The following is a 25,274-nucleotide window of genomic DNA, read 5'->3' on the forward strand; positions in this document are numbered from 1 at the left end:
ATATCAAAAATATCTTTCCAATATTTCTCCAACAAGGGACATGACCAAAACATGTGGGTTAGAGAAGCTATCTCGGAATGACATCTGTCACATATTGGATTAATATAAGAGTAATAACGAGATAGTTTATCTTTAGACATGTGAGCCCTGTGCACTACTTTAAACTGTATCAACACATGTTTAGCACATACAGAGGATGAGTTCACCAACTGAAGAATTTTTTCCCATTTTTCAGTCGGTATATTAATCTCAAATTCTCTTTCCCAGTCAGCTTTAATTTTATTAGAAGCATCAGGACATAAATTCATAATTATATTATATATAATTGCTACTACACTTTTCTGAGAGAGATTTAAATCTAAGATTTCTTCCAAAATGTCCATTGGATATGGATGTGGGAAATTAGGGGAAACAGTAATTAAAAAGTTTCTAATCTGTAAATATCTAAAAAAGTGAGATCTGGGTAAATTATATTTATTAGAGAGTTGATCAAAAGACATAAAATAATTATCCAAAAATAAATCGCGAAAAGATATTATACCTTTGGTTTTCCAATCAAAGTAAGCTTGATCCATCGTGGAAGGTTGGAAAAGAAAATTGGATATAATGGGACTTGCTAGAATAAATTGATTAAACCCAAAAAATCTTCGAAATTGAAACCATATACGTAAAGTATGCTTAACTATTGGGTTATTCATTTGTTTATATAATTTAAAAGAAGTAAAAGGAAGTGAAGTTCCTAAAACCGAACCCAAGGAAAACCCTTGTAATGAATTAGATTCAAGATTTACCCAACGAGGGTTTAAAGATACGTCCAAATCTCATAACCAAAATTTTAAATATTGAATATTAATTGCCCAGTAATAAAATCTAAAATTCGGGAGGGCGAGCCCCCCCTCCTTTTTAGATTTCTGTAGATACCTTTTACCTAACCTAGAATTTTTATTCTGCCAAATATATGAGGAAATTTTTGAATCTACGTTATCAAAAAAAGATTTTGGGATGAAAATTGGAACCGATTGGAATATATACAAAAATTTGGGCAAAATGATCATCTTAATAGCATTAATCCGACCAATCAAAGACAAAGAGATTGGCGACCATTTGGTAAATAAAAGTTTAATCTGATCAATTAAAGGTAAAAAAAATTAGCTTTAAATAAATCTTTATATTTTTTCGTAATTGTTATCCCTAAATATATAAATGAATCAGTAACCAATTTAAATGGTAAACGTCCATAAGTAGGTACATGCTTATTTAAAGGGAATAATTCACTCTTATTAAGATTCAATTTGTAACCAGAGAAGTTACTAAATTGAGCTAGCAGATCTAAGATAGCAGGAATTGACTTCTCCGGGTTAGAGATGTATAACAATAAATCATCTGCATATAATGATAATTTATGTGTTTCGTTTCCACGGGTAATACCAACAATATTTGGTGAGTCACGAATAGCAATTGCTAAAGGTTCAAGAGCAATATTGAATAGTAAAGGACTAAGAGGGCAACCTTGCTTAGTGCCACGAAAAAGACGTAAAAAGGGAGATCTATAATTATTTGTACAAACCGAGGCTACCAGGGAGTAATATAACAATTTAATCCAAGATATAAATGTCAAATTAAAATTAAATTTCTCAAGAACATTAAATAAATAAGGCCATTCAACTCTGTCAAAAGCTTTCTCAGCATCTAAAGAGATAATACATTCCGGGGTAGTAAATGAGGGGGTATAAACAATATTCATTAACCTCCTAATATTAAAGGATGAATAGCGATTTTTAATAAATCCAGTTTGATCCATAGAAATAATTTGAGGTAACACCTTCTCCAATCTAGTTGCTAGAATTTTTGAAAAAATGTTAGAGTCTACATTCAGAAGAGATATCGGTCTGTGTGATGCACAATCAGTAGGATCTTTATTCTTTTTAAGAATTAAGGAAATAGAGGCTTCGTAAAACGATTGTGGTAATTTACCTAAACTGATTGCTTCCTTGAATATTCTAGACAACTTAGAAGAAAGAATGGAGGAGAAAAATTTTTTAAATTCCACTGTAAACCCATCCGGACCGGGTGCTTTACCGGAATTCAATGATGAGATTGCAGTTATTATTTCTTCCTCTGAAATGGAAGTTTCTAATGATAGGGAGTCTTCGATTGATAATTTTGGAAAACTCAATTTACCTAAAAAATCATGCATGAAATTAGAATCATGAGGAAACTCAGAGTGATATAAAGAGGTATAAAATTCTTGAATGGTTTGGTTTATCCCAACATGATCAACTGTGAAAGTATCATCCTGTTTGCGAATCTTAGTAATTTGACGTTTAACCGAATCAAATTTCAATTGGTTGGCCAGTAATTTACCTGATTTATTGCTATGAATATAAAAATCATTTCTAGTTCTCATTAATTGATTTTCGATCGAGGATGTTAATAATAAGCTATGTTCCAATTGGAGTTCAACTCTGTGTTTGTACAGCTCCTTACTGGGAGAAATAGCATATTTTTTATCGACTTCTTTAATTTTATCAACCAACAAAAGTATTTCATTGTTAACACGTCTTTTCAAACCGGCCAAATAGGAAATAATCTGACCACGGATATAAGCTTTAAAGGCATCCCAAACAGTTCCATTGGAAACTTCTTCCGTAGTATTAGTTGAAAAGAAGGAATCAATCCGCTCCTTTATAAATTTGACAAAGTCCTGATCTTGAAGCAAAATAGGGTTAAATCGCCATTGTCTGCTAGTACAAGAGGTGTCCATTAACTTGATGGAAAGTTTCATTGGAGCATGATCTGAAATAACAATACTGTCATAATTACAATCAACTACATATGGAATCAAACGAGAGTCAATCAAGAAATAATCAATTCGGGAAAAAGAACGATGAACATGTGAAAAAAAGGAGAATTCCTTATTATTTGGCTGTAGAAATCTCCAAATTTCTGAAATCCCAGAATCCAACATAAAAGAGTTAATAATAGTAGCTGACTTATTCGGTAAAGCCGGACTAGCTATGGATCTGTCCAACATGGGATTCAAACATAAATTAAAATCACCGCTCATTATCAACATATACTCGTTTACGTTAGGAAAGGAAGTGAATAAGTGTTTAAAAAATTCAGGATAATCCACATTCGGAGCGTAAACATTAACCATAGCGACCTTTTTATTAAAAAGTACCCCAGTAATTAACAGAAATCTGCCATTAGGATCTGAAATAATGTCTTGATGAATAAATGTAATTGAAGGATCAATAAAAATTGAAGCGCCTTTAACTTTGGCTTGAGCATTGGAGTGGTATTGTTGTTTTTTCCAAAACTTAAAGAAGCGTTGATTGTCCTCTTTCCTTACATGAGTCTCTTATGCAAAAATAATATGAGCATTCAGCCTTTGGAACACTTTGAAAACCTTTTTTCCGTTTTATTGGATGGTTTAAACCATTTGTATTCCAAGAGACAAAATTAATAGTATGAGCCATAATTGAGAATTAACCCTTTCGTGAGTAAGGGGTTAACCATAATGTGAGCTCATGAAATCGGAAGAGGAATACATGATTAGAGAGGAACCGGAAATCTCGACACTGCGGACATCTTTGTAGTTCTGAATTAGCCCAATAGAAAAAATTAGAAAAGAAAAAGACTATCCCCAAGAACCCCCAACTAAGCCAGAGAAGGCTGAAGAAAGCTCTAACTAAACTAATTCTAACCCCATTTCTGCAGGGAGCAACTCCAAAAATATATGTTAAATAAGTGACCTCCCAGAGACTAATATATGTAAAAAATAACCAGTATAATAATTAGTCTACATAGTAAAATTACTAAAATATGTGAAATAAAACAAAACTTAGTCAATACATATAATTAGTTATAGACGAGTAAATAAAAAATCGCTTCCAAAAGGAAAAAAAGGATTATGGGAAGAAGAAGCATAAGAACATGGCGTCCCAAAAAAACACAAAGGAGGTTATACAAAAAGAAAGACAAGTCGCCATTTTAATTATGCAAAAACCAAAAATAGGAAGCATATAACTAAAAATGATCGTCGGATCAGATCATTAATGATAACAAAAAAGGAAAAGTTAAAACAAAAGGTTAACTAAAGGAAAATGATGTTATTCACAGGAGATAAGTATTCTATATAAGTTATAGAATAACAACTATAGTAATAAACAAAGAACAAAAATCTTGGACTTATAAAAAACCTTCATCGCACGGTAGTAAAAGGTTTATTTTAAAAAAACACCAGAAAGAAAAAAAAATTGGTGCTGGAAGCACCCAACACAGATTAAGAGAGGGTGTCTGTATCAGATGGGAAATTATCATCCAAAAAGCTTCGAGCGGCAGTTGTAGGATGGAAGACACGACGATTTCCATCGGGAAGAGAGATTCTGAGACGTGCAGGATACAATAGTGCCGGTTTGAGATTTTTTTGATAGCATTCCGACATTAGAGGTTTAAAAGTCAGTCGTTCCTTTATCACTTCAGGACTGTAATCTTGAACTATCCTGAAGGAATGCTGGCAATACTTGATCATCCCTTGTCGACGAGCAGTCTGGAGAAGTTGTTCTTTAACATTGACATAATGGAAACCAAGAATAACTGGTCTGGGTTTGGAAACAGCCGCTGCCGACTTTATCCACGGTATACGATGGGCGCGGTCGAGTAATGGAGGATCGTTGGGAAAAACTGAACCGAACGAATCCTTTAAAAGTTGAGCAAAGAATATTGCAGGGTCTCCAACCGCAACATCCTCAGGTAAGCCAATTAAACGTAAGTTTTGTCTTCTCGATCGATTCTCAAGATCAATAACTTCGGATTTAAGTTGTTGGAGTTGTTTAGTAGTCGAAGCTAGATTCTTCTCTAAGAACTCAATTTTTGTATCCGTCTTCTGAGATTTAGTATCCAGTTCAGAAATTTTTGCATCATGTTTTTGAACATCAGGATCCAGGGATTTCAAAGAGTCCGTGATTGATTTTAAATCTTCATTGAGGCTTTGACGATGTTGTTCAAATTGAGCAGTTAAACTTTCAGATAGTTTTATCCGATGCTGCTCAAACATTTCCTCCATAACTTAGTAAGTTAATTCCATTTGTTTGGAATCGCCTTTCTTCTTTCCTCCGTTCCCATCAGCGTCTTTCCCATCTTTAGTTCTAGATCTCGTACTCATTTCTCTAAGCTCGAGAGTTACAGTTGACAAAAGGAAATCAATTAATCAGTAAATCGAGAAGATAAAGTAAATCTTCTGGTGTACTTAAAGTTGATTAGATCAAGGAGATCATAGGTTAAAAAAAAGGATAACGGGAATGGAGCGAAGCCAAAGAGACGACCTCACTCCATGAGCGCTCCCTGCAGAATCGGGAATATCATTTTTAATCTTACACACTATTGTAGCATGTGGAAAGTGTAACTGAATTCAATTTGAAGATCCCAGCTGGCAATCCAGAAAAGGCACAATTGTCGATAGAAACAAGTCAGGCTGCACCTGCAGATAAAAGAAAAAGGACAGGTAAACATAAGAACTCCATAAGAAGCCCAGCTGCAAAAGGAGGAGGGTTGGGGATGCAACTCTTGCTTCGGCTAGTGGCTTAATATAGGGGGTGATAGCCTCCGGCCCGCCCAAACTTAGGAAATCTCGTTACAATCCCCTGTTACAAATTAGTATCCTGAAATAACAAACAGTACACAATATGCGATTAAACAATTAAGCTTTATAATTCTTACTTTGACTATATGATTAGTAAAGAAAATGAAAAAAAGGAAAAAGGGCCCAATTTTATGAAACAGTCTATAGCACAATGTCAGAGCTCACTGATAAGCCGATTGCCCACCATCGACCTCCTCCGATCGTCGCTGCCCTTTGGACCCTCATTCCAAGTCCACCCTGTCCGGCGGTCTACCAACTCTCTCCATTCGCGTCTTCTTTCCTTATCTCTCCCCGGCAAAAGACTGCGAAAATCTCTCTTCCAGACTCACAAGAAAGAACACGACATTCCAAACCCTGTTATCTCTAGTCATAACCCAAACATTGCTGCTACAGAGAAATCATTATACTATCAGTGAAACCTTACAGCATGTAAGGTTGTCCAGGATGCTGTCCAAGTTGCATGCCATCTTGGACAATGTCTCCCATTCACTACATAATGTACTGGTTGGGCACAGGAGTACATTCAGCCAGAGACTCATTCCACCGAGATGCAACACAGAGCGTCATAGGAAGTCATTCCTGCCTGTGGCCATCAAACTTTATGACTCCTCCCTTGGAGGGTCAGACACCCTGAGCCAATAGGCTGGTCCTGAACTTATTTCCTGGCATAAATTACATATTACTATTTAATTATTTATGGTTTTATTACTATTTAATTATTTATGGTGCAACTGTAACAAAAACCAATTTCCCCCGGGATCAATAAAGTATGACTATGACTACTATAACTATGACTATAACTATGTTACACAGCAGTGAAACCCTACAGCATGTTACAGGTTAAGGCTAGACAGTCTATATTTACTTATTTATTTTTTTATTACATGCAATCGTGAACAATAGCCAGATCAGAAATGCTGATCAAGTCAACTAGTTCCCAAAGAGAACTCTGATAGGCCAGTCAGATGGTTCACTGCTGCTCAGCGATAGAACACAAAAAAAAATCATACGTACAATTAAGAAACATTAAAAAATAGTAGAAATACTGGAGTTATGATGATCATGATGAAGTCTGCTGGAGGGAGACATTTATACACATGCTGTCTTCCATAACTCAGTGATTGAAGGACAAGGTTGCAGGACGACAAAACATGGCAGGAGCACTTGGAACTAAAAACTAATCCCTACCGGGAGAAAACAGCACCGATTCTTTCCGCACTGTTCTCCAGCAGTTTAAGGACCAAGTCTAGCTGGAACATAACTCACAAGTGCTCTTGAAAGTCAGGTATTAACCCTACCTACCAACAACCAAGCATTGCCATCCTGGTCCCCTTCATGATAGCTTATGAAGAAGCATGTGACTTCCCTCCTAGAGATGTTTGTGCACTCGACTCTTGAAGGCTTGGACACCATCGTCACAGATGTTTCCACCCACAGCATCTGGAAGGCTGTTCCAAATTCTGATATTGTAAAAGCCCAGAGCAACAAAAACACCAACAGAAGCTCCAAAGGCCTCATCCCTGGGAGAGGAAGGATCTTGGCCTAGAAGATGTATGAAGTAGTGTGGTGAAAGCAGAAGCCACAGGGACAATCAACCTTCGGCCCAGGACAGAGGACCGTGGTGAGCTGCTGTCATCAGCCTATGCCCCAGTAGGGGTGATAGGCTTAAGAAGAAGAAAAATACATCAGATTGCAATCCTCCAACATTGGCAAGAAAACAAATAATCTGTACAAGAAACAGTTCATCAAGATTGAAAGAGTACAGAGAAAATTTACAAGGTTGTTGCCAGAACTTGAGGATCTGAGTTATAGGGAAAGGTTAAGTAGGTTGGGACTTTATTCCCTGGAGCACAGGAGAATGAGGAAAGATTTGATGGTGGAGTTATTATGAGGGGTATAGATAGGGTCAACGTAAACAGGTTTTTGCCACTGAGGTTAGTTGAGATGAGAACTAGAGGTCATAGGTTAAGGGTGAAAAGTGAAATATTTGTGGGAAACTTGAAGGGGAATTCTTTACTCAGAGGATGGAGCTAGCTGCCAGCGGAAGTGGTGTATGTAGGCTTGATTTCAACATTTATGAGAAGTTTGGTTAAGTACATGGACGGGAGAGCTATGGTCCGGATACAGACGGATGGAACTAGACAGAATAACAGTTTGGCACAGACTAGATGGGCCGAAGGGCCTGTTTCTATGTTGTAGTATTCTATAACTCTGTAGCGCGATTAAACAGGGAACACAAAATGAAGAAATGGATAGATCTTCATAATGGAAGTAAATAAAATATAGGAGACAAAGGCAATGATCGTAGCGTTATATCAGAATGGAAAAAAAAACTGGATGCTGCGGCTCAGAAATGTGATGGAAGACAAAGTCAGGCATGAATTAGGGTGAAACCATTTCACTAACTTTATACTCAGTTCAGTACATCGTGGGCACATTCCTCTCCATCATCAGTAGGATCTACAGGAGGGGTTACCACTGTGACGAGAATACACATAAATTAAGATGTTTGCTGGCCTGGGCTAGCACCAGTGGCATCAGCAGTTGGTCTGCCACCTGTCCTCAGGGGAGGGAGAGATAAGGAACAATGAAGCAGCATTTGGAGATGTTAATGAAGGAGCCAACAGTCTGGGTATTGTCAAGATCGTCTCCCCCTTTGAACCCTGAACTGTTTGAAGTGATGGACAGGTGATACCCCAGCAGGGGGATAAAAAGGGACAGGTTCGCTAAGGCAGGACACACACGACACCCGAGGTAACGAGACCCTGGAAGCGGTGCGCCTCTCACAAGTCGGTGGGAAGTATCGGGCCATAAACGCCCAGGGTGGAAAGGTACGATCAGCGGGAACCCGGTGTGTGTCCACCCTCGCTTGGGTGCCGGGTTCACTGCAGAGGATCGACCGCATCTGGAGGAGGGGTCACAGTCGGTGACCTCAGGTGACATCACAAAGGACCCGCCCGAAAGCTGCTTGTGAGCAATATCGCAGGTCTGTGTGTGGAAGCCATTTCGAATGATCATTCGTTCTTGTTCTCTCTCCTTCACCCCACATTGTCCATCGCCACGGCAACGATTACTGCGAACTGAACTAAATTGAACTGGACGTTGTGTGTCACTTTGAAATTGGTCATTTACCCCTAGACAACGATAGAGCTTGATTGATCCTGTTATCTTAATTCTGTGCACATGTGTGTTTATCATTGCTGAACTGTTGCATTTACTATCCTTTCGATTACTGTGTTGCTTGTTTCTTTAATAAAACTTTCTTAGTTCTAGTAATCCAGACTCCAACTGAGTGATCCATTTCTGCTGGTTTGGCAACCCAGTTACGGGGTACGTAACACTACCAAAAGTCAATATCTATATTCGAAGATCACCACATCTGGGCCATTCATCTTCTCACAGCTACCAGCATGCAGGAGGCGTAGAAGCCTGAAGTGCAACAGCACCAGGTTCAAGAACAGCTACTTCCCTTCAACCATTCAGCTCCTGAACCAAACTGCACAACCTAAGTCACTAGTTTAGCAACACTATGACCACTTTGCTCTACAATGGACTTGCTTTTTTAATTGAGTATTCTTTTTTGTGAAAATTGAATATGATTTATGTTTTTTTTTCTTGTGAGTGTTGTGAATCTGAGGTCCTGTGTCTGTGATGCTGCTGCAGGTTTTGCATTGCATTGTACTTGTGTATGTGACAGACATTGACCTAGTAAAACACTAGCTTTAATGCATGCATTTCTAAATGACAATAAATGAGGACTGAGTGTCCTCATAATCTAATCTTTACTTGTCACATAGTCACATGTACATTGAAACATACTGTGCAGTGAAATGTGTTGTTTCTCAAATCAAATCAGTGAGGATTGTGCTGTGCTGCCGTACTTCTGGTATCAACATAGCATGCCTACAGCCTGTACGTTTTTGGACTGTGGGAGGAAGCGGGAGCACCAAAAGGAAAACCATGCAGTCATGGGGAGAACATCCAAACTCCTTACAGGCCGTTGTGGGAATTGAACCCCAGTCTTACCACTGGTGCTGTAATGTGATGCATTAACCACCACACTACTGCACTGCCCCACATTATGTGATTCCTCATCCAAAATATCAGCACTTAGGATGAGGAATAGGCCCTTCTAGCCCTTCAAGCCACACCACCCAGCAACTTTCGATTTAACCTTAGCCTAATCACTGGACAATTTACAGCGACTTGTTCTCCGAGTCTGTGGTGGCCAGTGCAATCATGTTTGCTGTTGTGTGCTGGGACAGCAGGCTGAGGGTAGCAGACACCTACAGAATCAACAAACTCATTCGTTAGGCCAGTGATGTTGTGGGGATGGAACTGGACTCTCTCACGGTGGTGTCTGAAAAGAGGATGCTGTCCAAGTTGCATGCCATCTTAGACAATGTCTCCCACCCACTACATAATGTACTGGTTGGGCACAGGAGTACATTCAGCCAGAGACTCATTCCACCGAGATGCAGACAGAGCGTCATAGGAAGTCATTCCTGCCTGTGGCCATCAAACTTTACAACTCCTCCCTTGGAGGGTCAGACACCCTGAGCCAATAGGCTGGTCCTGGACTTACTTCCTGGCATAATTTACATATTACTATTTAACTATTTATGGTTTTATTACTATTTATTATTTATGGTGCAACTGTAACAAAAACCAATTTCCCCCGGGATCAATAAAGTATGACTATGACTATGACTATGACCAGTTAATTACTAACTGACTGTAGGAGAAAACCGGAGCATCTGGAGAAGACCCACGTGTTCCACAGGGAGGATGTACACACTCCTTATAGATGATGTCAGAATTGAACTCTGAACTTCGACACTCCGAGCTGTGGTAGCATTGTGCTAACTGCTATACTACTGTGGCACCCAATGTCACAGATCCTTGGAATTGCAGGAACAGCATGCAGCAGCAGCGGTGAGGCAGATATGGAAGCAAAGATCAAGGCTTGAAGGGGGTAAGTGCAGGACACAGTTTGTTGAGGTTGAGGAAGAAGTTGAAGTGCAGTGACCCAACTGGAACAGATCCATTTGTAGAGACATTGCGTTTCAGCTCCAGCAAGATGCGTTGAACCCTCAAACCTGCTATTGCTTATGTGGAGTTCTCCCTGTGACCACATTGGTTTCTTCACGGGTTGACTCTACAATCCATGTTTCTAATATTTATCTACCTATCTATCTACCTATCTATTTATTTATTTATTACAAATTTTTTTGTTGTTGTTGTTGTACTTGCATAGTTTTTCTTCTTTTGCACACTGGTTGTTTGTCCATCTGTGTATGGTTTTTCACTAATTACATTGTATTTCTTAGTATCTACTGTGAATACCCATAGGTAAATGACTCTCGGGGTAGTATGTGGTGACATATAGGTACTTGGGTAACAAATTTACTTTGTACTTTCTTTGTTCCACTTTCCTTTCACATTCCATAGAAGTGTCTGCTGCTAGGTTGATTGGCCGATATGAATTACCACGAGTGTGCAGGTGAGTCTGGGAATGTAGAGGGTGTAACATGGGATTAGTATAAATGGCTGGTTGGCATGAACTCAGCGGGCCAAAGGATCTGTTTCCATGCTGTATGACCCTGTATGCAACCGAAATACAGAGAAACCGTAGATGCTGGAAATCTGGAGCAACACACAGCTGGATGAAGTCTGTGGGTCAGGCAACATCTATGGAAGGCAATGGACATTTCAAGTCAAGAACCTTCAACAGAAGAATGATATTCAATATATAAGTTTGCTGATGACACCACAATTGTAGGCCGTATCTCAGATAATGATGAGTTTGAGTACAGAGAGGAAATTAAGAACCTGGTGGCATGGTGCGAAGACAATAACCTATCCCTCAATGCCAGCAAGACGAAGGAATTGGTTGTTGACTTCAGAAGGAGCAGCGGACTGCACGACCCCATTTACATCGGTGGTGCACAGGTGGAACAGGTCAAAAGCTTTAAGTTCCTTGGGGTCAATATCACAAATGACCTGACTTGGTCCAACCAAGCAGAGTCCACTGCCAAGAAGGCCCACCAGCGTCTTTACTTCCTGAGAAAGCTAAAGGAATTTGGCCTGTCCCCTAGAAAGCATTCTTCTACGGTGCATCACAACCTGGTATGGAAGTTGTCCTGTCCAAGACCGGAAGAAGCTGCAGAAGATCGTGAACACATCCAGCACATCACACAAACCAACCTTCCGTCCTTGGACTCACTTTACACCGCACGCTGTTGGAGCAGTGCTGCCAGGATATTCAAGGACACGACCCACCCAGCCAACACACTTTTCGTCCCTCTTCCCTCTGGGAGAAGGCTCAGGAGCTTGAAGACTCATATGGCCAGATTTGGGAACAGCTCTTTCCAACTGTGATAAGACTGATGAACGGATCCTGACCTGGATCTGGGCCGTACCCTCCAAATATCCAGACCTGCCTCTCGGTTTTTTTGTACTACCTTACTTTCCCTCTTCTATTTTCTATTTATGATTTATAATTTAAATTTTTAATATTTACTATCGATTTGTACTCCAGGGAGCGCGAAGCGCAGAATCAAGTATCACTGTGATGATTGTACGCTCTAGTATCACTTGTTTGGCGACAATAAAGTATAAAGTATACACTCAGTGGACACTTTATTAGGTACACCTGCACCCCTGCTTGTTAATGCAAATATCTAATCAACCAGTCATGTGGCAGCGACTCAATACATAAAAGTTCAAAGTAGATTTATTATCAAAGTGCATATATGTCACTATATACAACCCTGAGATTCACTTTCTTGTGGGCATTCACAGTAAGTTCAAAGAAAGACAATAGAATCAATGAAACAACACACATAAAAAGGTAGACAAACGACCAATGTGTAAAAAACAACAAGCTGTGCAGATACAAAAGAAAAATAACAATACAGGTTGAGTACCCCTTATCCAAAATGTCTGGGGCCGGAGGAGTTCTGAATTTTGGATTTTTTGGGATTTTGGAATATATAATAAGATAGCTTGGGATTGCCATAATTTCCGAATGAATTTATATGCTACTGGTAAGCAGTCTTTGTCTTACGTAAACTTGTTCATCACACATATATACTGATGTAGCCATTCAGCATGTTTGTTTTATGCAATGTTTTTCTATTTTCCATAACTTTTATTCATTACATAAGTGAGGTCACTTTTTTAGAACTGTCTGTGATGCACACATCACCTAGGAATTTTCCCAATGCCCTGTGGAATTTTACATTTGTGACGTCATGCCAGCGCTCCAAAAAATTTTGGATTTTGGAGGGTTTTGGAGTTGGAGTTTTGGATAAGGGATACTCAAATGTAATAATAAATCAATGAGCAATAAATATCAGGGGCATGAGATGAAGAATCCTTGAAAATGAGTCCATAGGTTGTTGGAACAGTTCCGTGATGAGGCAAGTAAAGTTGAGTGAAGTTATCCCTTGGAGTTCAAGAGCCTGATTGTGGAGGGGTAATAATTGTTCCTGAACCTAGTGGTGTGGGTATTGAGGCTCCTGTACATTATTTCTGATGCCAGCAGTGATAAGAGAGCATGGCTTGGATGGAGGGGGTGCTTGATAATGGATGCTGCTTTTCTATGACAACGCTCGTGTAGATATGCTCAATGGCGGGGAGGGCTTTATCTAAACTGATACCACTGAGGAATTAAAAGTTACCGACCTTCTCCATCTCTGATCCCCTGATGAGGACTGGCTCATGGACCTCCAGTTTCCTCCTCTTGTAGTCAATAATTAGCTCAATACACACAAAATAATCTGGAGATACTGTGATCAAAGCAACACTTTCAGTACGCTGGATGAACTCAGCAGGTCAGGCAGCATCAGTTAGAAATGATGAGTGGACGATTCGGGCCGGAACCCTTCGTCAGGACTGAAGAATGAAAGATGGGGAAGGATTTGAAGAATGCTTGCAGCTTCAGTTGAAAGACCAGTAATTTGAAAAACAAAGGGGTGGGGGAGGGGAAGCATTGCCATCATAGCCCTGAAAACAATGGGTAGTAGAAAAAAGAGGCGAAATCATGAGGGAGCAAGGGGAGGGGGTAGAGTGAAATAGGGATAGAGGAAGGGAGGGGGAGGGAATTACCGGAAGTTGGAGAATTCTATGTTCATACTGAGGGGCTGTAGACTACCTAGACGGTATATGAGGTGTTGCTCCTCCAACCTGAGTTTAGCCTCATCATGGCAGTAGAGGAGGCCATGTATGGACATATATGAATGGGAATGAGAAGCAGAGCTGAAGTGGGTGGCTACCGGGAGATCCTGTCTGTTGTGGCGGACGGAGTGGAGGTGCTCGACGAAGCGGTCTCCCAATCTGCGTCGGGTTTCACCAATGTAGAGGAAGCCTCACTGGGAGCACCAGATGCAATAGATGACCCCAACAGACTTACAAGTGAAGTGTTGTCTCACCTGGAAGGACTGTTTGGGGCCCTGAATGGTTGCAAGAGATGAGGTGTAGGGACAGGTGTAGCACTTACACTTACAGGGATAAGTGCCGGGTGGAAGATCAGTGGGGATGGACGTGCGGATGAGGGAGTCGCGGAGGGACCAATCCCTACGGAAAGCGGAGAGGGGTGGAGAGGAAAAGATGTGCTTAGTGGTGGGGTCCTGTTGAAGGTGGCGGAAGTTGCGGAGGATAATGTGCTGGATCCGGGGGCTGGTGGGGTGGTAGGTAAGGACAAGGAGAACTCTGTCCCTGTTGTGGTTGCGGGAGGATGGGGTGAGGACCGAAGTGCGGGAAATGGAGGAGATGGGGATGAGGGCATCATTGATGACGGTAGAAGGGAAACCACAATCCTTAAAGAAAGAGGGCATTTGAGATGTCCTGGAACGGAAAGCCTGGGAGCAGATGCGGTGGAGACGGAGGAAATGGGAATAGGGAATGGCATTTTTGCATGTGGTGGGGTGGGAAGAGGTATAGTCGAGGTAGTTATGAGAGTCAGTGGGCTTGTAGAAGATGTCAGTGGACAGTCTGTCTCCAGAGATGGAGATCGAGACATCGAGAAAGGGGAGAGAAGTGTCTGAGATAGAGCAAGTGAAATTGAGGGCTGGGTGGAAGTTTGAAGTAAAGTCGATGAAATTGACGAGCTCAGCATGGGTGCAGGAAGCAGCACCAATGTAGTCGTCAATGTACCAAAGGAAAAGTTGGGGAGCAGTACCAGAATAGGTTTGGAGCACAGACTGTTCCACATAACCAACGAAGAGGCAGGCGTAGCTGGGTCCCATGCGAGTTCTAATTATTAGTTAGAATAATAATAAAGAATAAACACACTTCAGAATCACTAATTCTAATTCCAATAATTAGCTCTATGGTTTTGCTGACATTGAGTGAGGGGTGCTGTGGTACCATTCAGCAAGATTTTAAAAGCATGCAAGCATGGTCGAGTTTCAGTTGTTCTTCAGACCAAACATCAGAATGGGGGGAAAAGATGTTATGTAAGTGACTTTGACCATGGACTGATTGTTGGCAGGCAGTGTGGTTTGAATATCTCAGAAGCTGCTGATCTCCTGGAGTTTTCATGCACAACAGTCTTGGGAGTTCACAAAGGATGGTTGTGAAAAACAAAAAAAACATCCAGTGACCAGTAGTTGCGTGGGTGAAAATGCCTTGTTAATGAAGGAGGTCAGGGGAGAATGGCCAGACTGGTTCAAGCTGACAGGAAGGTGACAGTCACTCAAATAACCATGCATTATAACAGGGGTGTGTAGAAGAGCATCTTTGAATGCGTGTTGAACCTTGAAGTGGGTAGGGTGCAATAGAAGAAGATCCTGAACATACACTCAGTGGTCACTTTATTAGGTACCTCCTGTACCTCAAAGTGACAACTGCGTGTATTTTTGATAAAGAAATTGTTTAAGATGAAGAATGAAATGGAAAAAGGGACCAGGGCAGCCACAAAATAAGTTGCCATTCTTCAAAAACAAAGTCCACAGGATAGGAGAGGATGGAGAAAAGCAAAATAAAAGGAATACTGGATATCGGAGAGATACCTCTTATTCATCCGGGTCACTTGGATCACACTTCAGAATCACTTTGACTCCCTTGCCCGCCTTTGTTGTTGCAAATGCCTTGTGAACCTCATTCAGAGGAAAGCGATGTGTGACCAGAGGTTTCACATCAATTCTATTTAATACCAACATGTTAATCGCAATCGGCCACCTACAAAGAGCAAAGATAGTTGGTAGTGAGATTTCCTGCAGGGTATATTTTCACTTCTTTTAGTCTTCAATAGTCCACCATTAATCTTTTAAATGTACATGTTTTAATCTATAAAATAGCGATTAAAGTAAGCTAAAGCAATGTTCAGAATTCTGTATAACATATACATTCAGTGGCCACTTTATTAGGTACACCTGTACAACTGCTTGTTAATGCAAATATCTAATCAGCCAATCATGTGACAGCAACTCAAAGCATTAAAGTATGCAGACATGGTCAAAAGGTTCCATTGCTGTTCAGACCAAATATCGGAATGGGAAAGAAATGTGATATAAGTATTTTGACTGTGGAATGATTGTTGGTGCAAAATGCAGTGGTTTGAGTCTCTCAGAAACTGCCGATCTGGCATTTTCACACACAGCAGTCTCTACAATTTACAGAGAACAGTGCAAAAACAAAAGAATATCCAGTGAGCGGCAGCTCTGTGGGCAAAAACACCTTGTTAATGAGAGAGGCCAGAGGAGAATGGACAGGTTGGTTCAAGATGACAGATGGGCAACAATCACTCAAATAACCACACAACAAGGGCATGCAGAAGAGCACCTCTGAACATACAACACATTGAACCTTGAAGTTGATGGGCTACCGCAGCAGAAGACCATGAATACAGTATACATTCAATGGTAACTTTATTATGTACAGAAGGAACATACTAAAGTGGTCACTGAGTGTATAACTTAACTATAACGTAACTGTAACTTAACTATAACAATGCTATAACTTATTACTTCCTAACCATCATTGATTCACAATTACTGTACTATCCATATCAAGGCCCTTTGTTTTATTTGTTCACTTTATTTCACATTTCCAACCTCGAGTTTCAATTCCTATTTTTCTAAGTTCTTTATATCTTATCTATCATTCAATTGTCAGTTTAAGAATATGTGATAAAATCACACAGCACAGGGATTAGCCTATTAAATGTATGCCTGAGTTCAGGAAGAATTATTACCCTACAACCATCAGGCTCCTGAACTGGTGTGGATAATTTCACTCACCATGGCTCTTAATTGATTCCACAACCAACAGACTCACTTTCAAGGACTCTACAACTTGTTTTTGGTATTATATGTATTATGTATGAACAGTCTCTATTGTGTTTTAATTTGCACAATTTGTCTTTTTTGCACATCGCTTGTCAGTCTTTGTTTATGTCTATTGTATGAACCAACTAACCAATTAACCAACCGAACCATTTATGTTTGGGCTGTGGGTAGAAACTACAGCAAATCATAAACACAAGAGATCTTGCAAATGCTGGAAATACAGAGGAATGCAGACAAGTGAAGTCAGAACCAAAGTAAAAGCAAAAGAGAGGGCATACAAGGAAGCCAAAGCTAGTGGGAAGATAGAGGATTAGGGAGCTTTTAAAATCTTGCAGAAAGAAACTAAGAAGGTCATTAGTAAGGAAAAGATGAATTATGAAAGGAAGCTGGTGAATAATATCAAAGAAAATACTAAAAGCTTTTTTAAGTATATAAAGGGTAAAAGAGAGTTGAGGGTAGATATAGGACCAATAGAAAATGACGCTGGAAATATTGTAGTGAGAGATGCAGAGATGGCAGGGGAACTGAATGCGTATTTTGCATCAGTCTTCACAATTGAAGACATCTGCAGTTTTCCAGACATTCAAGAGTGTCAGGGAAGTGAAGTATGTGTGCAGTGAAAATTACGACTGAGAAAGTGTGCAGTGAAAATTACGACTGAGAAAGTGCTCAGGAAGCTTAATGGTCTGAGAGCGGATAAATCTCATGGACCTGATGGAATGCACCCTTGGGTTCTAAAGGAAGTAGCTGGAGACATTGCAGAGGCATTAACAATGATCTTTCAAGAATCGATAGATTCTGGCATTGTACCGGATGACTGGAAGATTGCAAATGTTACTCTGCTATATAAAAAGGGTGGGAGGCAGCAGAAAGGAAACTATAGACCTGTTAGTCTGACATCAGTGGTTGGGAAGTTGTTGGAATTGATTGTCAGGGATGAGATTACGGAATACCTGGAGGCACATGACAAGATAGGCCAAAGCCAGCATGGTTTCCTGAAAGGAAAATCCTGCCTGACAAACCTACTGCAATTTTTTGAAGATACAGGTTTCCCCCGCCATCCGAAGGTAGAGCGTTCCTGTGAAACGGTTTGTAAGCCGAAACATCGTAAAGCGAAGAAGCAATTACCATTTATTTATATGGGAAAATTTTGTGAGCGTTCGCAGACCAAAAAATAACCTACCAAATCATGCCAAATAACACATAAAACCTAAAATAACAGTAACATATAGTAAAAGCAGGAATGATATGATAAATACACAGCCAATATAAAGTAGAAATACTTCTCTACAACGATTGCCTGCACAGATCTCTGTAGCGAAAATCTCATGCAAGTGCTCTCGGCAGAAAATCTCACGCAAGCACTGTTGGCGTAAACGCGCTCTCCAGTAACCTTTAAACTATGAAGCTGCCAAATTAACCAAATAACACGTAAAAATACACAGCCTATATAAAGTAGAAATAATGTATGTACAGTGTAGTATCCCTTACGGGAATTGGGAAGATATCGAGCACACTGATGATGGTGTGTTAGACTGAGTCGTCACAGGTTGGGGTGGTGCAGTGGCCCCCACCCTCCGGGCCACTGACTGATACATTGCCACGAGGCACGCAGGGGTAGCCGGGAGGCACACAGCACATCTTTAAGAAAAAAGCCAAAATAAACATGCTAATTAATTAGGTGCTGTCCGGCACGTAACTGTCGGCGCAGATCAGAGGCGATTGCCAATTGCATCGGCACTGATCTGGGCCGACAATTACGTGCTAGGTGGCACCTAATTAATTAGCATGTTTATTTCATCTTTTTTCTTAAAGACATGCTGTGTGCCTCCCGGCTAATGCTGCACTCTCCGCGAATTGGTACAGTATCTGTCTGGGGCCCGGGGGTTGGGGTGGTGGGACACGGGGGTGTCATCTCATCGTTGATCAGGGCAGGCAGCTCATCTTCTCCTATGACTGCCTGCCTCGATGTCGAAGGTCGAGGTTCGTCGTCTGCAGTGGCTGATGTGGAAGGCTTGCTTGACTGCTGAGCCTTGAGCATTTTTCTATCACACAGTTCTTTGTAAGCACTCAAACCATCCTGCAAATATCCCTAAACCGACATACCCTTTCAAAATTAAAGTCATACTTTATCATTGCAGCGAAAATCTCACGCAGTTGCTTCATGTTCAGTTCCTGGATGACTTCACTTTCGCTACTGCATTCGGCTTCGATTGTTATCCTTTCCTCTTCCAATTGCATCAGCTCTTCATCTATCAGTTCTTGGTCATGGGATGCCAAAACCTCTTCAACATCATCTTCATCAGCTTCCACAAGCCAAACTCACTTTGTCCTTGCTTCGTTCACCACGATCGAAACTCTTAATTATGTCTAGTTTTACACTAAGTGTAACACCCTTACGAGCTCTTTCAGGCTTTTCCGACACCTTAGAACTCATCTTGCTAACGGCTGCTCAATGCAACGTGTTTAAGCAATGCCGTTCCGAATCTAGGGGACAGCGGCTGCTCAGGGTGCGCGCTGCCTTTTATCGCGCGCTGCCTTTCTTTGTAACCGTGAAAACACCTTCTGAAAGCGAAAACGGAGTACTAATGTAGGTCTTTCGTAACAGTGAGGTTTCGTAAAGCGAACGTTCGGAAAGCGGGGGACACCTGTATTACAAGCAGGGTAGACAAAGGAGATGCAATAGATGTGGTGTACTTGGATTTTCAGAAGGCCTTTGACAAGGTGCCACACATGAGGCTGCTTAACAAGCTAAGAGCCCATGGTATTACAGGGAAGTTACTAGTGTAGGCGCAGCATTGTCTGGTCAGCAGAAAACAGAGAGTAGGAATAAAGGGATCGTATTCTGGCTGTCTGCCGGTTACCAGTGGAGTTCCACAGGGAAATGTGTTAGGACCAATGCTTTTTACAATGTATTCCAATGAACTGGACTATGGGATTAATGGATTTGTGGCTAACTTTGCTGATAATACAAAGATAGGTGAAGGAGTGGGTAGTGTTGAAGAAACAGAAAGCCTGCAGAGGAGACTTAGATAGTTTAGGGGAATGGGCAAAGCAGTGGCAAATGAAATACAATGTTGGAAAGTATATGGACATGCACTTTGGTGGAAGAAATTAACAGGCAGACTATTATTTAGATGGGGGTAGAATTCAAAATGCAGAGATGCAAAGGGACTTGGGAGTCCTTATGCAGAATACCCTAAAGGTTAACCTCCTGGTTGAGTCAGTGGTGCAGAAGGTGAATGCAATGTTGCCATTCATCTCTAGAGGTATAGAATATAAGAGCAGGAATGTGATGTTGAGGCTCTATAAGGCACTCGTGAGACCACACGGAGTATTGTGTGCAGTTTTGGGCTCCTTATTTTAGAAAGGATATACTGACATTGGAGGGGTTCAGAGAAGATTCACGAGAATGATTCCAGCAATGAAAGGGTTACCGTGTGAGGAACATCTGGCAGCTCTTGGGCTGTATTCCCTGGAATTCAGGGGAATGAGCGGGGATCTCATAGAAATATTCTGAATGTTAAACAGCCTAAACAGATTAGATATGGCAAAGTTATTTCCCATGGTAGGAAAGTCTAGGACAAGAGGGCACAACTTCAGGATTGAAGGATGTCCATTTAGAACAGAGATGTAGAGAAATTACTCTATCAGAGGGTGATGAATCTGTGGAATTTGTTGCCCGAGTGGCTGTGGAGGCCAAGTCACTGGGTGCATTTAAGGCAGAGATAGATAGGTTCTTGATTAGCCAGGGCACAAAGGGTATGGGGAGAAGGCAGAGGAGTGGGGATGACTGGAAGAATTGGATCAGCCCATGATTGAATGGCAGAGCAGACTGGATGGGCCAAATAGCCGACTTCTGCTCCTATATCTTATGGTCTTAGTAAGAAGGGTTAACCCACCACTTAAATAGTGAATGTTGGCAGCTAAACCTCACCAAAGAGACTAGACATGGAAGTTAGCTAATCTTTGAAGAGTAGGTTGATGCTGTATAACCTCCCGATAGCAATATAGTGAGGGTACCCATAGTTATCTATATCAGATAGGTTTTAAGTCTCCTTTTGAGCTTAGGGCTCTGCCAACAGTGAACCTAATACTATCACAGAATAAACAGCTGACACTTTGGGCTGAGACCATTCACCAGGACTGCAGCACCCAGTGGGAAGCCCCACAAAGTCACAGGGAGCTCCACACAGACAGTAACGGGAGGTCATGGTTGAACCCAGGCCGTTGGATTTGTGGGGCAGCTGCTCCACTAGCTAAACCACTGCAATTACCTCACTAATTTTTCAAAAAAATTCTTTTTCTTGCAGGTATTGGAATATGGAAAGCAAAAAGCAACTGCAGGAGACAACACAAGAGGAACATAGAGATGAAGGGCCCCTTATCTTCTGACATACACTGAAACATCCCTGAAGTCCATATTGAGCTAAATTTGTCTTTTTTTTCTCTGAAAGAAAATAAAATTTAAACCTTCTACTTCTCATGGTCTTCCCTCTCATCTCGAACATCAATTTTGGAAATGACAGGAATTTTTGGTTAACAAAGGACCATTTGGTGAAAGTTTGTCTCAAAGCCTTTTTGATTTGTGTTAGTTGAGTGTAGGGTGTATGGGGTGTCCACAGAGGGATAGCATCACTGGTGAAGGGGCTTGTCGTGTCCATTCTGGGGCAGTTCACTCAATTCTGGTCCTCACTGGACACCCAGTTCCCACCTGTGGCTTCAAGTAGCTGTTTGCACTTGACAGCAGCCACACCCTGGTACACGGCTTTGACAGATGGGCTAAACCAGGTGAGGGTAGCCAGCGGGCCTTATACCCCAGTGAGATAGGGCATGCCTATACTAGCATATGAAGTCAGCTCTCGCGGTCTGGGTGGTCGAGATCAATGGAGAGATCTAATGGCCAGGAGGCATACTGCATCACTTTATGGAAAGCGATGGCAAGGCACAGAAGATGTTTTGATTGTCCACTGCAACCAAGGAAGACCCCAGTTTGTTCGTACCACTGGACCCAGAATTCTGAAGTTGAGAGAGTGGAACTGCACAGTGCAACAGCTTTTCCACTTTAAAAACTCTCCCACACGGGTTTCCTGTCTTTGTCAGACATTTTGGACAGGTACCATTTGAGAGAGCCAATATTGATGTGCTTCAGTCATGTTCCTTTCATGCCTTCTATGGGCCAGAGCAGAGAGAGATTGAGAAAGGCAGAGACAGAGAGAAGCAAGGAGGGAGTGAGGTAGAGCAAGAGAGAGAGAGAACAGACAGGACTGTTACCAACTGAGTTAAATTCAGCTCTTGTGCAAAGGTGGTAGATCAAAATTCTTTCCCTTTCAAACAGAACTCATGCCTATTTTTGTTTGGATTGTAAACCGTTGGTAAAAATGCTGCAGGTATGAACTTATATTTGCAAAAGGGATTAGATTGTAGATCAGACTATTAACAACAAATTAAGAGGGTGCTGCCTGGAGCACTGTGTACTTGCATGTAGGGCTTGGCTCTTACACAATCCTAAATAGAAGACTGAACTCAAAATTACCTTCCTGAAAATATTTTACCACTAACTTCAGAAACAATTGCAATATTGAAATAAACTTTGCTTTAACAAATGTAATATTATGCTGCAGAGTTAACTTGTCAGTGATGTCAAAGACTGTGGATTTTTATGACTTTCTCAAAAAATCAGAATGCTCTTATTGCCATACTGAGAAGGAGCCACACTCCCTCAACTGGAGGTGCCAGTTTTCAGCAGAGTCATCAAATGATCCATCTGCCCTCTCAGGTGGTTATAAATTAGCCTTGTGCACTATTTTCAGAAAGAAGGAATTCTTTCAGAATTTCTTGGCCAACTTTATGACCTTCGCCCATAATGCATAATTTGGCTGATTTTTTTCCTATACGATGATATTTTCCATAAACTCACAAAACTATTTGCAGAAAATGCTGAAAGCACTCAAGAAGTGGAGCAGAGTGTGTGGAAAGAGTAATAAAGTTAGCATTCATCAGCTCTTTCTGTCCACACGTTTAAGATGAGGGGGAAATTTCAAAGGAGATGTGTGGGGTACATTTCTTTACATAGACTGATAGGTAACACACACCAAATGCTGGAGGAACTCAGCAAGTCAGGCAAAATCCGTGGAGTAGAATAATCAGTCAATGTTTCAGGTTGAGACCCTTCATCAGAACTGGAAAGGAAAGAGGAAGAAGCCACAACAAGGAAGTGGAGGAGGGGCAGGGGTACACACTGGCAGGTGATAGGTGAGAACAGGTGAAGGGGAAGGTGGGTGGGTGGGTAGATGGAGGAGGTTGAAGTAAGAAGCTGGCAGCCAATAAGTAGAAGTAAAGGGGCTGAAGAAGGAGGAATCTGATAGGAGAAGCGAGTGGACCACAGGAGAAGGGAAGGAGCGGGGCACCAGAGGGGGATAATGGGCAGGTGAAGAGAAGGAAACCAGAAGGAGGAATGGAAAAAGAGAAAAGGGGAGGGAGAGAAATTACAGGAAATTAGATAAATCAATGTTCATGCCATCAAGTTGCAGGCTACCCAGCCAGAATATGAGCTGTTGCTCTTTGACCTGAGTGTGGCCTTATCATTGCAGTAGACGAGGCCAGCAACAGGCATGTCAAAATGGAAATGGAAGTCTAATTAAAATAGGTGTCCACCAGGATATCCTGCCTGTTACTGTGTTTGACAAAGTAATCCACGCCGGGTCTCACCAATGTAAAGGAGGCTGTACTGGGAGTACTGGATAATCCAACAGACTCACATCAAGTGTTGCCTCACCTGGAAGGATTATTTTGGTATCTGAGATAGTCGATGGCTCCTTTAATGAAAATTGTGCCAACCATGTGGCTCTCCCTCTATATGGAAATAAGAGCACCTGTCATGGTCCGGTCTGTGAAGTCCACATTCCGGTTCACAGTCCGATCCATCGACCCTTGCTCCAGGTTTTCCTGTCTACCCTGTTTCGGTTCCTGTGGAGCACTAATTGAGGCAGCTGATTCTCGTTGGGGCTGGCTGCATAAATACCTCCAGAGACCAGGGTGTGGCTGCTGGATTGTTCTTGTCCTTATTCCTTGTATCCCTTCCCCTGCCTTCTGTTTCCTCGCCTGAAGCCTTGCCTTGACTTGCCGGTAACTCTCGCCTCGCCTGAAGTTCTTGTCTCGCCTCACATTGCCTGAAGCCTTGCCTTGTATTGCCAGTAACTCTCGCCTCGTCTGAAGTTCTTGTCTCACCTCACATTGCCTGAAGCCTTGCCTTGTCTTGCCGGTAACTCTCGCCTCGTCTGAAGTCTTGTCTTGGAGCCACCCTGTATCTATGTCCCTTCCTGCCCCTTGCCTCCGTCGGGTGGAGATCCGTGCCCTGCCCAGGAGTACTGCGCCCTGCCCAGGAAGAGCTTCAAGACCCCAAGCCTCTAGCCAAGTCTCGCCTCAAGTCTCTAGCCAAGCCTCGCCCCAAACCCCAAGCCCCAAGTCTCTAGCCTCTAGCCTCACCTCAAGTCTCTAGTGTCCAGCGTCGCCTCAAGTCTCTAGTCTCTAGCCTCGTCCTGCCTGCCAGCCAAGTCTCGTCCTTGCCTAGTTCTGGGGTCCGAGCCAGAGGCAAGACACAGGTTCTGGGTCCTTGTCCCGTCTCTGGCTCGAAGTCCAAGCCCGGCTCCTAGCTCTCTGGTCCAGTCCTGTTCTGGGTTCCCGGTTCTCGCGTCCATGTCCTAGCCCTCACCCTGTATCCTAGTCCTAGTACTTCAGTGTCTGTGTCTTGCACTTGGGTCCATTCCCAGCCACCGCCTTATGACAGCATCCTGCCAAGTGTTTCCAAGTTTCCAGCATCTGTCATTTTTTTCTTTAGATTTTTATGTAATATTAACTGATTCATTAATTGTGGTTTTTTAATATGATCTGGAGAGAAAACAAATAGATATCTTCAGCTGCTAAATACAAATGATGATGTAGTTACAACTGTTCTGAACGTGGCAATTTGTTGCCTTTTCAGCATCGTTCTCCCTCAGCAGGTAACTCCTGCGCAGCCAAGGACAGCTATCAGTGAACAGGTAGCACCACAGTGTTCAGGCAATGGGGACGTGGGATTAGTGTAACATGGGTGGTGAATAGTCAGCACAGCCCTGCTGGGCCGAAGGGCCTGTTTCCCTGCGGCATCACTGTACAACCTGACCCGGTAGTGAACGGATAGGCAACGTAGACCCTCGCCCTCACTGCGGGAAGTCTGATCACCTATCTGTACTTCTACTCCCTGAGTATAGGCAGAGACTGAAGACTGCAGCACTATCAGTGAGGACCGAGAAGGTTTGGACAAGGAAAGCACAGGAGTGCTTACAGGACTG

At 41.9% G+C, this 25,274-nt stretch overlaps 1 protein-coding gene across 1 annotated transcript in view; it reads right to left on the bottom strand.

Annotated features, from left to right (window-relative positions):
• Positions 1 to 4,305: 4,305 nt before the first annotated feature.
• Positions 4,306 to 25,274, bottom strand: part of LOC134358349 (sorbitol dehydrogenase-like) — a 54,984-nt gene continuing 34,015 nt past the window's right edge. Inside the window, exons 10-11 of the mRNA XM_063070475.1 lie at positions 15,664 to 15,832; positions 4,306 to 5,485 (exon numbers count right to left, since the gene is read on the bottom strand). Of these exons, the coding sequence (XP_062926545.1) occupies positions 15,667 to 15,832 (166 nt within the window). The 3' untranslated portion in view covers positions 4,306 to 5,485; positions 15,664 to 15,666. The remainder of the gene's footprint in view (positions 5,486 to 15,663; positions 15,833 to 25,274) is intronic.

Source organism: Mobula hypostoma, chromosome 18 (genome assembly GCF_963921235.1).
Source record: "Mobula hypostoma chromosome 18, sMobHyp1.1, whole genome shotgun sequence".
In the NCBI taxonomy this organism is placed as follows: domain Eukaryota; kingdom Metazoa; phylum Chordata; class Chondrichthyes; order Myliobatiformes; family Myliobatidae; genus Mobula; species Mobula hypostoma.